The sequence below is a fragment of the Manis javanica genome, chromosome 7 (assembly GCF_040802235.1).
Source record: "Manis javanica isolate MJ-LG chromosome 7, MJ_LKY, whole genome shotgun sequence".
NCBI classification, from domain to species: Eukaryota; Metazoa; Chordata; class Mammalia; order Pholidota; family Manidae; genus Manis; species Manis javanica.
The window spans coordinates 84,700,046-84,712,401 of NC_133162.1; the positions used below are offsets into that span (position 1 = coordinate 84,700,046).

The 12,356-nt window shown below is 39.5% G+C and overlaps 1 protein-coding gene across 13 annotated transcripts in view; it reads right to left on the minus strand.

Moving 5' to 3' along the window:
- The window catches only part of MTR (5-methyltetrahydrofolate-homocysteine methyltransferase), a 231,355-nt gene that overhangs the window by 69,780 nt on the left and 149,219 nt on the right, over nt 1-12,356 (minus strand). For all 13 annotated transcript variants that reach the window (XR_012133305.1, XM_073241249.1, XM_036999299.2 and 10 more), the window contains one exon: nt 2-69. Coding sequence is in view for 12 of the 13 variants with exons in the window: in XM_073241249.1 (XP_073097350.1) it covers nt 2-69 (68 nt within the window). In the remaining variant the exon portion in view is untranslated. The remainder of the gene's footprint in view (nt 1; nt 70-12,356) is intronic.

A 12,356-nucleotide genomic window follows, 5' to 3' on the forward strand; every position in this document is an offset into this window, starting at 1 on the left:
CCTGCTTTGTGGTCAAGAGCAGCTTTCAGAATCTCATCGCAGGGAGTCATGACTCCCAGGTCAATAACTCTGAGGTACACAAATGAGAAGTGAGAAAATAAGTAAAAATCCATTAAAGATAATGCTGAAATGAGCTTTTTTAAAATTAAGGTATCATTGATAGACAATCTTATTAAAGTTTCACATGAGCAACACTGTGGTTACAACATTCACCCATATTATCAAGTATCCCCCATACTCCAATACTGTCACTGTCCATCAGCATAGAAAGATGCTCTACAGTCATTACTTGTCTTCTCTGTTGAAATGATCATTTTTATTTCACCAAATCATGCTCTAACATAAATAGGAATCACATGGAAAAGCTCACTACATATCAACAACCACAACTACAACTACCCATTATTAAGTACTTACTGTATGCCAGGTACTATGCTAAGCTTTTTAAAGCAGCTTTATTGATATATAATTAACAGAGCATAAAAGTCACCCATTTAAAGTATAGGATTGAATAGTTTTTGGTATATTACATTACTATTTTTTTAAGCTCTGGTAAAATATATGAAATATGATTTGCCCTTTTAATCATTAAGTGTACAGCTGAGTGGCACTAGTTACAGTCAGTCACAATGCTGTGCAACCATTATCACTATTTATTCTCCAAACTCTTTCATCACCCCAAACTGAAACTATAATCATTCAGCAACAACTCCCCATTCCTTATCTCCTGGCCCCTGGTAATCTCTGTTCCACTTTCTGTGCTATGAATTTGCCTATTCTAGATACTTGTACAAATGGAATAGTACCTTATTTGCCTTTGGTGTCTGGCTTACTCCACTTGGCATAATGTACATACCACATTTTGTGTATTCATTGATCTGTCAGTGGACATTTGGGTCGTTTCCACCATGCTAGGCTTTTTGCATAAGCAATGCCGTTTAAGCCTCACAGCACCTCAAGCATGGAAGCACAACTCTGAGCTCCATTTTAATGAAGCCCAGGGCCCAGAGAAGTTAAACAGCTCATCCAATCACAGTGAATTCGTAGCAGAGTTGTTGTCTGAACCAGGATCTGACACCAAAACCCATTCTCTTAGTGATTTAGGACAATAAAAATGCTGGGGAAGTTCACTCAACAAATCAAAGAGGTCAGTTCCTGCACATGAAAAGCTGGTGATAGGACATCTGGGTACTTAAGTTAAGGGAGAGGGAGACTGAATCAGGGAACAGTTCACCAAGAGAGAGGGTGAAACTCAATGGAAAAGCTGACTCTGGGTTGGGCACACATGAGGAGAAGCACAAGCATTGTGCAGTAAAGCCTGGAGCATGCTCTGAAAGAACAGGATAATACCAGAGGAATTCCTACTGTGGAAGGGGACAGCTTTCTGGAACTTAGAGAAAACAATTTTCTGCCCTGGAAAATGTTCCATGTACTACTCTTCTATTCTAGATTTAGAGTACCCTTCTGCCATTCATTTCTGCAATTAAATTCTATCATGAGCATTTGTTTAAATGATGCTTGAAAAGTAAAGCATGCATTTTCACTTATTTCATAATGTCAACAATTCTTAAAATTAAATAAGCAAAATAATTTTAAATTAAAAAATAAAATCAATATTTAAGAACAACTACCTGACAGCATCTGCTGGTAATGCCGGGTGCTGAACACGAGGGGCAGGAAAGAGCCTTACTTCTCACTACAGACCCTTTTATACTGTTGGATTTTTTAGCTTGTTCCCACATTTCTTTGAAAAAGTTTTAAAAATAAACTAGCACCATAATGTTCCTCATGTAATTGTAGATTAATGATACCAATATAAAATAAAATAAAATAAAATGGCATGTAAAGGGTAAAAAGAAAAAAATAAAATAAAAAAATAAATGAAAGTAATTTTCAATTAATAAGTAAATAAATAAATGAACTAGCACATATGGATTTGACAAGCAAGACAATGTGAAATCAACAACTGTGTTCAGCTTTGTCGGCACTAACGCAGCAGAAAACAAAGGCTTCAGGTTTCAATGATGTGGCACGGCAGGTTATAGCATAAGTGAGATGGTGCCACTTTTTATTTTAGCATGTTCAAATATGTCTGGTAACTGGATCTTCTGTTAACTATGACTAAGTATAGACTACTGCATATAAAGCTAAGCAAAATAGCATATTGCTTTTAAATCAAAGACAAAAAGGCATACATTTCAAAACTGTTTTTCAAAACTGATTTTAAAAAATCAATTAGGAATCATCAGTATCATGACAAGAATCAACACACTCTCATTGTTTTTTCTTGTTTTAAGCCTATGGGGACATCTTTTGCACACCTGCTGTGCTTCAGGAAGTCAACCTTGTGGCTGGGCAGAAATGGGAGGAGAAAACTATACAGGCAGTGAGGTGGGGGAGAGCGGAGGGCATCTTAACAGTGGCAATTAGTTCAATTCTCAGAACACTAGGTGTGGGATCTTAGCCATCCAAATGGAGCTGTCAGGCGTCAGCTGGATATTTAATTTACTGGAGAACAGGGGAGAGATCCATGCTGGAGACAAAACTTGGGGCCCATCTGCATTTTACACGCTGTTAAAAAGTTATGAGACCAGACGAGATGATACAAGCCTGTCCTAGCACCTTGTCCCCAGGTGTGCCCCCCACACCAGCAGTACCAAAACCCCAAGGCACTTGTGAGAAATGCCAACCTCAGGTCCAGTTCTGACTTTCAGCAAGATCCTCAGATAATCAGAAGGCACATTATACTCTGAGAAGCACTAACCTAGGTAGTGAGGACAGACAGAGAAGAGGTGCAAATGCTGAGCCTTGTAGCACTCCTCTGTTTAGGGGTCATACAGAGGGAGAAATCAGCAAAAGAGAGACCATCAGGGGTCAGTAAGCTAGGTGCCTGATTACAAGTTCAATTTCCAACTTAGTAGCCTGACTTAGGAAGTCTTGCTGAGAAACAGTCAAATATATCATTGATGAGAGGAGCACTTCCCAACTATTTGCAATATGGAAAACATCTGCAGCTCTGGGACACATGAAGGAGGGTGCCTGGGGCAACTAACCCCAAGCTGCCCCTCGAAGAAGAAGTGGATCAGTTTCTCAGCACACCTGAATTAAGAAACCGTTGGAAAGTTCTGAATTAGGATGGAGGCATTCCAGCATAAAATGGAAAGCCATTTAAGCTGGATAGCAATTACAAGTCCCTAAGCAAGGTAATACCAGATTTTGAAAAATAACACTGGATTTCAAAGAAATAAGTAGGCATTAGTTAAATGAAGGAAAAAATAGGGTATTCTAGGCAAAACTCCCAGTAAAGGTCCAGAACCATGAACCAGCTGGTCCTAGGGAAGGCTGACTAATGGAAACGGTCTGAAGCCAGGGAGGAGGCTGTGGATCAAACCCTTCTCTTTTCTCTCACCTTTCCTACAACTTCCAGCTTCCCCCACATACATCTCCATCTCCTTTGGTATTCCCTTGGATCCTCTTACTCAACTCCAAGCTGTATTCCATGCCTGGAGAGGCCTCTTCTTATACAAGTTATCTACTGCTCCACAGTTTTCTGTCTTGACAGAACTTGATAGCACTTTCAGTCCTTTTTTTCCCCCACAAAGAAAAAAATTTTTTATCATTGCATAAGATTCACTTCATCAGAGAACCAAGATGGCGGCGTGAGTAGAGCAGCGGAAATCTCCTCACAAAACCATATATATTTTTGAAAATACAACAAATACAACTAATCCCAAAAGAGAGACCAGAAGACACAGGACAAAAGCCAGACTACATCCACACCTGCGAGAACCGAGCATCTCGCAAAGGGGGTAAGATACATGCCGCGGCCCGGCGGAACCTGAGCGCCCCTCACCCCAGCTCCTGGGGGGAGGAGAGGAGTTGGAGCAGGGAGGGAGAGGGAGCCCAGGACTGCTAATCACCCAGCCCTAGCCATCCACACCAGAGCGCAGACACACAGTGCAAGCATGGGGTGTTGGAAACTACAGGAACAGGACAGTAAGACCTGTGAGTGGGTCCCAGCCACCGGTGCCCCTGGGACAAAGAAAAGCGAGTGAATTTTGAAAGTCTTAAAGGGACAGGGGCCCCACAGCTGGACGGAAGCACCCTGGGACACTTAGCCCAGCAGCTGCAAATCCTGTAGAACTCTGGGCGCCCAATGCCCCACAGCGCAGCTTGGAGGCCCCTCACCACGATAAACAGCCTCTTGCCTGTTCACCCTCCAACACGGCTCTGCCATATTGGAGAAGCAGCCTGAGGCAGGCCATGCCCACAGCAACTGCAGAGCTAAATAAACTTCATAGCAGCCGGGCAAGATCAGAAGCCCCGACTGCGCGCAGCTGCCCAGCACAAGCCGCTAGAGGCCGCTGTTCTCCCAGGAGAGGAAGGCCATAAACTGGCAAGAAGGGACTTTCTCTTACCCAACACATGCACCAGCTCCCCACAAATATATCTATCGCCATGAAAAGGCAGAAGAAATTGATACAGACCAAGATCACAGAGGCAAACCCTGAGAAGGAGATAGACCTAACCAGTATTCCTGAAAAGGAATTAAAAATAAAGCTCATAACCATGCTGATGGAGCTGCAGAGAAATATGCAAGAGCTAAGGGATGAAGTGCGGAGGGAGATTACAGATGTCCAGAGGGAGATGACAGAAATAAAACAATCTCTGGAAGGATTTATAAACAGAATGGATAAGATGCAAGAGGCCATTGATGGAATAGAAACCAGAGAACAGGAATGCATAGAAGCTGATGCAGAGAGAGATAAAAGGATCTCCAGGAATGAAACAATATTAAGAAAACTGTGTGACCAATGCAAAAGGAACAATATCCGCATTATAGGGGTACCAGAAGAAGAAGAGAGAGAAAAAGGAATAGAAAGAGTATTTGAAGAAATAATTGCTGAAGACTTCCCCAAACTGGGGGAGGAAATAATCGATCAGACCATGGAAGTGTACAGAACTTCCAACAGAAAGGACCCAAGGAGGACAACACCAAGACACATAATAATTAAAATGACAAAGATAAAGGACAAGGACAGAGTTTTAAAGGCAGCTAGAGAGAGGAAAAAGGTCACCTATAAAGGAAAACCCATCAGGCTATCAGACTTCTCAACAGAAACCTTACAGGTCAGAAGAGAATGGCATGATATATTTAATGCAATGAAAGAGAAGGGCCTTGAACCAAGAATACTGTATCCAGCACGACTATCATTTAAATATGAAGGAGGGATTAAACAATTCCCAGACAAGCAAAAGTTGAGGGGATTTGCCTCCCACAAACCACCTCTACAGGGTACTTTAGAGGGACTGCTCTAGATGGGAGCACTCCTAAGACTAAATAGATGTCACCAGAGAAAATAAAATCACAGCAAAGAAAGCAAACCAACCAAATACTAACTAAAGGCAAAAAATAAAATCAAATACCCACAAAAGCAGTTAAAGGAAGCACAAAAGAGCACAGAATAAAACAACCAACATATAAAGAATGGAGGAGGAGGAATAAGAAGGGATAAAAATAAAGAATAACCAGACAGTGTTTAAAATAGCTCAATAAGTGAGTTAAGTTAGACAGTAAGATACTAAAGAAGCTAACCTTGAACCTTTGGCAACCACGAATCTAAAGCCTGCAAGGGCAATAAGTACATATCTTTCAATAATCACCCTAAATGTAAATGGACTGAATGCACCAATCAAAAGACACAGAATAATAGAATGGGTAAAAAAGCAAGACCCATCTCTATGCTGCTTACAAGAGACTCACCTCAAACCCAAAGACTATAGGAACAAAGAAAGACTGAAGGAACAAAACAGCAGCAGAATCACAGAACCAAAGAATGGACTAACAGTTACCAAAGGGAAAGGGACTGGGAACAAAGGGAGGGAAGGGAGGGATAAGGGTGGGGAAAAAGAAAGGGGACATTACGATTAGCATGTACAATGTGGAGGGGCATGGGGAGGGCTGTGCAACACAGAGAAGACAAGTAGTGATTCTACAGCATCTTACTACGCTGATGGACAGTACTGTAATGGGGTTTGTCGGGGGAATTTGGTGAAGAGGGGGCCCTAGTAAACATAATATTCTTCATTTAATTGTAGATTAATGACAACAAGATTAATTCATTAATTTAAAAAAAAGATTCACTTCATCATCATCCAGGAATGGGAAAGGATTGCATTAGGATTTGGTACTGGATGAGTTTGTTGGATTCATCTACTAGCTGGGTGACTAACCCAAGCATCCAGGCCAGAACACTGATGCTGAGCAGAAGTATACATTTAACCCACTAACGGAGATCTGCAGGGTGCTCATTTACTAGCTGACACCATAAAACTAAACTCACCAATGCCAAGAGTCCATGTGTAATGAGATACAAGACCCAGAGGGGTATCTGACTGAAAGAAAAGGTTCGCACATTCACTTTTATATTTGTAAAAGAAATAGTTTCACCAGAAGATGTTTCTCCAGTTAGCTTACTAGCAAAGATAAGCAGACCTTCAATGCACAAGGGAGAGGAACTGGATGTGGTGGAGGAAGGCGTCAGATTTAATAAGCAGGCTTCCCCACTGTTGACATTCAGGTCCAGCAGCACCCTGGAGAAATGCTATTGTTCTCCCTGGCCTCTCACAATGTTTTTACTGGAGGACAAAAAAGGCATTCTTAGTGTGATTCCCTTAGCTACTGATCCATTTTTCAAAATAAAAATATGATAAACACACGACACTGACATCTCAACAACTTCTTTAGTTAGTTCCCCTCTTAGTTGCCTTTGTCAACAGCTCCTGTCCTGTTACCATAGTTGATTATGTATGTACCTGACTATTTAGCCTGATGACAATAAACTTACACAGAAAAAAGTTAACCAAATCATTTTAGTGTCTCTAGTAGTACAATGCATGGTATGAAGCAGATGGTCTATAAACAGTTATTAGCAAAACTGTATTTTAACTAATTGAAATGAATGAAAATAGAAGGCAACAACAACAGGTTTGAAAAGGTGAGATGAGCAGAAATGTCTTGTAGATTTTAAAAATCACCCACTTCATTCAAATACTTCATCTTTAGGTAAAATCTCATTATTAACAATCTCTGCTGTAACTACCATATATTTCTCTTTAAAAAATAAATAATCAAATACATTCCAAGAACAATGCTCCTCATTTCCCAGACTGAGAAATTGCTCAGTCTTTTTTTTTAATTAAGGTATCATTGAAATACAATCTTATGAAGGTTTCACAAGAAGAACAATGTGGATACTACATTGACCCTCATTATCGAGTCCCCCCTACATACCCCACTGCAGTCACTGTGCATCAGTGTAGTAAGATGTCACAGAGTCCCTACTTGTCTTCTCTGTACTACGCTGTCTTCCCCATAACCCTACACACACCATGTGCACCAATCATGATACCCCTCAATCCCCTTCTCCCTCCCTCCCCTTTGTTAATCTCTAGGTCCTTCTTAGAGTCCGTGAGTTTGCTACTTTCTTCCTTCAGCTTTGCTTCACTGTTATACTCCACAAATGAGGGAAATCGTTTGGTATTTGTCTTTCTCTGCCTGACTTTATTTCACTGAGCATAATACCCTCCAGCTCCATCCATGTTGTTGCAAATGGTAGGATTTGTTTCTTTCTTATAGGTGAATAGTATTCCATTGTGTATATACACATCTTCTATATTCATTCACTTACTGATGGACACCGGTTGCTTCCATATCTTGGCTATTGTAAATAGTGCTGCAATAAACATAGGGGTGCATATGTCCTTCTGAATCTGAGAACTTGTTTTCTTTGGTTAAATTCCTAGGAGTGGAATTCCTGGGTCAAATGTTATTTCTATTTTTAGGTTTTTGAGGACCTCCATATTGCTTTCTACAATGATTGAACTAGTTTACATTCCCACCAACAGTGTAGGAGGGTTCCCCTTTCTCCAAATCTTCACCAGCATTTGTTGTTCCTAGTCTTTTCTATGTTGGCCATCCTTACTGGTGTGAGGTGATATCTCATCATTGTGGTTTTAATTTGCATTTCCTTGATAATTAGCTATGTGGGGCATCTCCTCATTTGCCTGCTGGCCATCTGAATTTCTTCTTTGGAGAAATGTCTGTTCATATCTTCCACCCATTTTTTAATAGGGTTATTTGCCTTTTTGGTGTTGAGATGTGAGAGTTCTTTATATATTTTAGATGTTAACCCCTTATCAGATATGTCATTTACAAATATATTCTCCCATACTGGATGACTTTTTGTTCTGCTGATGGTATCCTTTGCAGTACAGCAGCATTTTAGCTTGATGTAGTTCCATTTGTTAATTTTTGCTATTGATTCCCTTGCCCGAGGAGATCCGTTCAGGAAAAAGTTGCTCATTTTTATATTCAAGAGATTTTTGCCTATGTTTCCTTCTAAGAGTTTTGTGGTTTCATGACTTATATTCACTTCTTTTATCCATTTTTGAGTTTACTCTGGTGTATGGAAAGAGACAACAATTGTTTCATTTCTTGCATGTAGCGGTCCACGTTTTCCAGCATCGATTGTTGAAGAGGATGTCATTTCTCCATTGTATGTCCATGCCTCCTTTATCATATATTAATTGACCATACATGCTTGGGTTTATATCTGGGCTCTCTAGTCTGATCCATTGGTCTATGGGTCTGTTCTTGGGCCAGTACCAAATTGTCTTGATTACTGTGGCTTTGTAGTAGAGCATGAAGTTGGGGAGCATAATCACCCCTGCTTTATTCTTCCTTCTCAAGATTGTTTTGGCTATTCACGATCTTTTGTGGATCCATATGAATTTTAGAACTATTTGTTCCAGTTCATTGAAGAATGCTCTCAGTATTTTGATAGGGATTGCATTAAATCTGTAGACTGCTTTAGGAGGGATGGCCATTTTGACAATACTAATTCTTCCTATCCATGAGCATAGAATATATTTCCAATTATTGGTATCTTCTTTTATTTCTCTCATGAGTGTCTTGCAGTTTCCAGGGTATAGGTCTTTCACTTCTTTGGTCAGGTTTATTCCTAGGTATTTTATTCTTTTTGATGCAATTGTGAATGGAATTGTTTCCTGATTTCTCTTTCTCCTAGTTCATTGTTAGTTTGTAGGAATGCAACAGAATTCTGTGTATTAATTTTGTATCCTGCAACTTTGCTGAATTCAGGTATTAGATCTAGTAGATTTGGAGTGAATTCTTTAGGGTTTTTAATGCATAATATCATGGCATATGCAAACAGGGACAGTTTGACTTCTTCCTTATCAATCTGGAAGCTGTTTATTTCTTTATGTTCTCTGATTGCTATGGCTAGGACCTCCAGTAGTATGTTGAAAGTGGGGAGAGTGGGAATCCTTGTCCTGTTCCCAACCTTAAAGGAAATGCTTTCAGCTTCTCACTGTTAAGAGTATAATGTTGGCTGTGGGTTTCTCATATATGGCCTTTTATTATGTTGAGGTACTTGTACTCTATACCCATTTTGTTGAGAGTTTTTATCATGAATGGATGTTGAATTTTGTCAAATGCTTTTTCACCTTCTACAGAGAAGGTCATGTGGTTTTTGTTCTTCTTTTTGTTGATGTGGTGGATGATGTTGATGGATTTTCAAATGTTGTACAGTCCTTGCATCCCTGAGATGAATCCCACTTGATCATGGTGTACGATCCTCTTGATGTATTTTCAAATTTGGTTTGCTAATATTTTGCTCAGTATTTTTGCATCTATGTTCATCAGGGATATTGGTCTGTCTGTAGCTTTCTTTTTTTGTGGTGTCTGCCTGGTTTTAGTATTAAGAGTGATGCTGGCCTTCTAGAATGATTTTGGGAGTATTCCCTCCTCTTCTACTCTTTGGAAAACTTTAAGGAGGATGGGTATTAGGTCTTCACTAAATGTTTGATGAAATTCAGCAGAAAAGCCATCTCGTCCAGGGCTTTTGTTCTTAGGTAGTTTTCTGATTACCAATTCAATTTCATTCCTGATAATTGGTCTATTCAGATATCCTTTTTCTTCCTTGGTCAGCCTTGGAGGGTTGTATTTTTCTAAGAAGTTGTCCATTTCTTCTAGGTTATCCAGTTTGTTGGCATATAATTTTCATAGAATTCTCTAATAATTCTTTGCATTTCTGTGGTTTCCATAGTGATTTTTCCGTTCTCATTTCTCATTCTGTTTATGTATATAGACTCTCTTTTTTTATTGATAAGTCTGGATAGGGGGGGTCTATCTATTTAGATTATTTTCTCCATGAACCAGCTCTTGCTTTCATAGATTCTTTCTACTGTTTTATTCTTCTCTATTTTATTTATTTCTGCTCTAATCTTTATTATGTCCCTAATTCTACTGACTTTGGACCTAATTTGTTCTTCTTTTTCTACTTTCATTAATTGTGAGTTTAGACTGCTTATATGGGATTGTTCTTTCCTGAGGTAGGCCTGTATTACAGTATACTTTGGTCTTAGCACGGCCTTGGCTGTGTCTCACAGATTTTGCAGTGTTGAATTATTGTTGTCATTTGTCTCCATATATTGCTTGATCTCTTTTATTTGGTCATTGATCCATTGGTTTAGGAGCGTGTTTTGAAGCCTCCATGTGTTTGTGGGATTTTTTTCATTTTCTTTGCGTAATTTATTTCTAGTTTCATAACTTTGTGGTCTGAGAAATGGGTTGGTACAATTTCCATCTTTTTGAATTTACTGAGGCTGTTTTTCTGGCCTAGTATATGATCTATTGTTGAAAATGTTCCATGTGCACTTGAGAAGAATGTGTATCATGTTGCTTTTGGGTGTAGAGTTCTGTATATGTCTGTTAGGTCCATCTGTTCTAATGTGTTGTTCAGTGTGTCTGTGTCCTTACTTATTTTCTGTCTGATTGATCTGTCCTTTGGAGTGAGTGGTGTGTTGAAGTCTCCTGGAATGAATGCATTGCATTCAATTCCTCCTTTAATTTTGTTAGGATTTGTTTCACACAGGTAGGTGCTCCTGTTGGGAACACAGATATTTATAATGGTTATATCCTCTTTCTGGACTGCACCTTTATCATTATGTAATGTCCTTCTTTGTCTTGTTTCTTTCTTTCTTTTGAAGTCTATTTTGTCTGACACAAGTACTGCAACTCCTGCTTTGTTCTCCCTATTAGTTGCATGAAATATCTTTTTCCTTCCTTTCACTTTTAGTCTGTGTATGTCTTTGGGTTTGAAGTGAGTCTCTTGTAGGCAACATATAGAGAGGTCTTGTTTTTTTATCCATTCAGTGACCCTATGTCTTTTGATTGGTGCATTCAGACCATTCACATATAGAGTGATTATCGATAGGTATGTACTTACTGCCATGGCAGGCTTTAGATTCATGGTTACCAAAGGTTCAAGGTTAACTTCCTAACTATCTAAGAGTCTAACTTAACTCACTTAGTATGCTGTTACAAATACAATCTAATGGTTCTTTTTTTCTCCATCTTTTTCTTCCTCCTCCATTTGTTATATATTAGGTATCATACCTGTATTGTTTGTCTATCCCTTGACTGATTTTGGGGGTAGTTGATTTGATCTTGCATCTGCTTAGTAATTAATTGTTGTACTTTCTTTACTGTGCTTTTATTTCTTCTGGTGACAGCTTTTTAGCCTTAGGAATACTTCTATCTATAGCAGTCCCTCCAAAATACACTGCACAGGTGGTTTGTGGGAGGTAAATCTCTCACTTTTGCTTATCTGGAAATTGTTTAATCTCTCCTTCAAATTTAAATGATAATCTTGCCGGTTGAGTATTCCTCATTCGAGGCCTTTCTGTTTCATTGCATTAAATACATCATGCCACTCCCTTCTGGCCTGTAAGGTTTCTGCTGAGAACTCTGATATTAGCCAATTGAATTTTCCTTTGTATGTGATCTTTTTTGTCTCTCTAGCTGCTTTTATAAGTGTGTCCTTATCCTTGATCTTTGCCATTTTAATTAATATTGTGTCTTAGTGTTGTCTTCCTTGAGTCCCTTGTGTTGGGAGATCTGTGCACCTCAATGGCCTGAGAGACTATCTCCTTCCCCAGACTAGAGAAGTTTTCAGCAATTACCTCCTCAAAGACATTTTCTTTTCCTCCCACTGGTGAGCTAGGGTGGGCAAAGGGTTTGGGTCTCGCCAGATCACGGCTTTGGTATATCACCCTGTTCTGTGAGATCTGCTTTTTTCTCTATGTGTATGCAGTCTGGAGCAGCCTTCGTTCCTGTTGCTCTTTTAGGATTAGTTGTATTAACTATATTTTCATACTATATGTGGTTTGGGGAGGAGGTCTCTGTCTCACCTCTCATGGCCCCATCTTTAATTACCTTCGAGACTGCTCAGTCTTTCGCAGTGGGCAGGCAGGCAAACAAAAGTACTTGT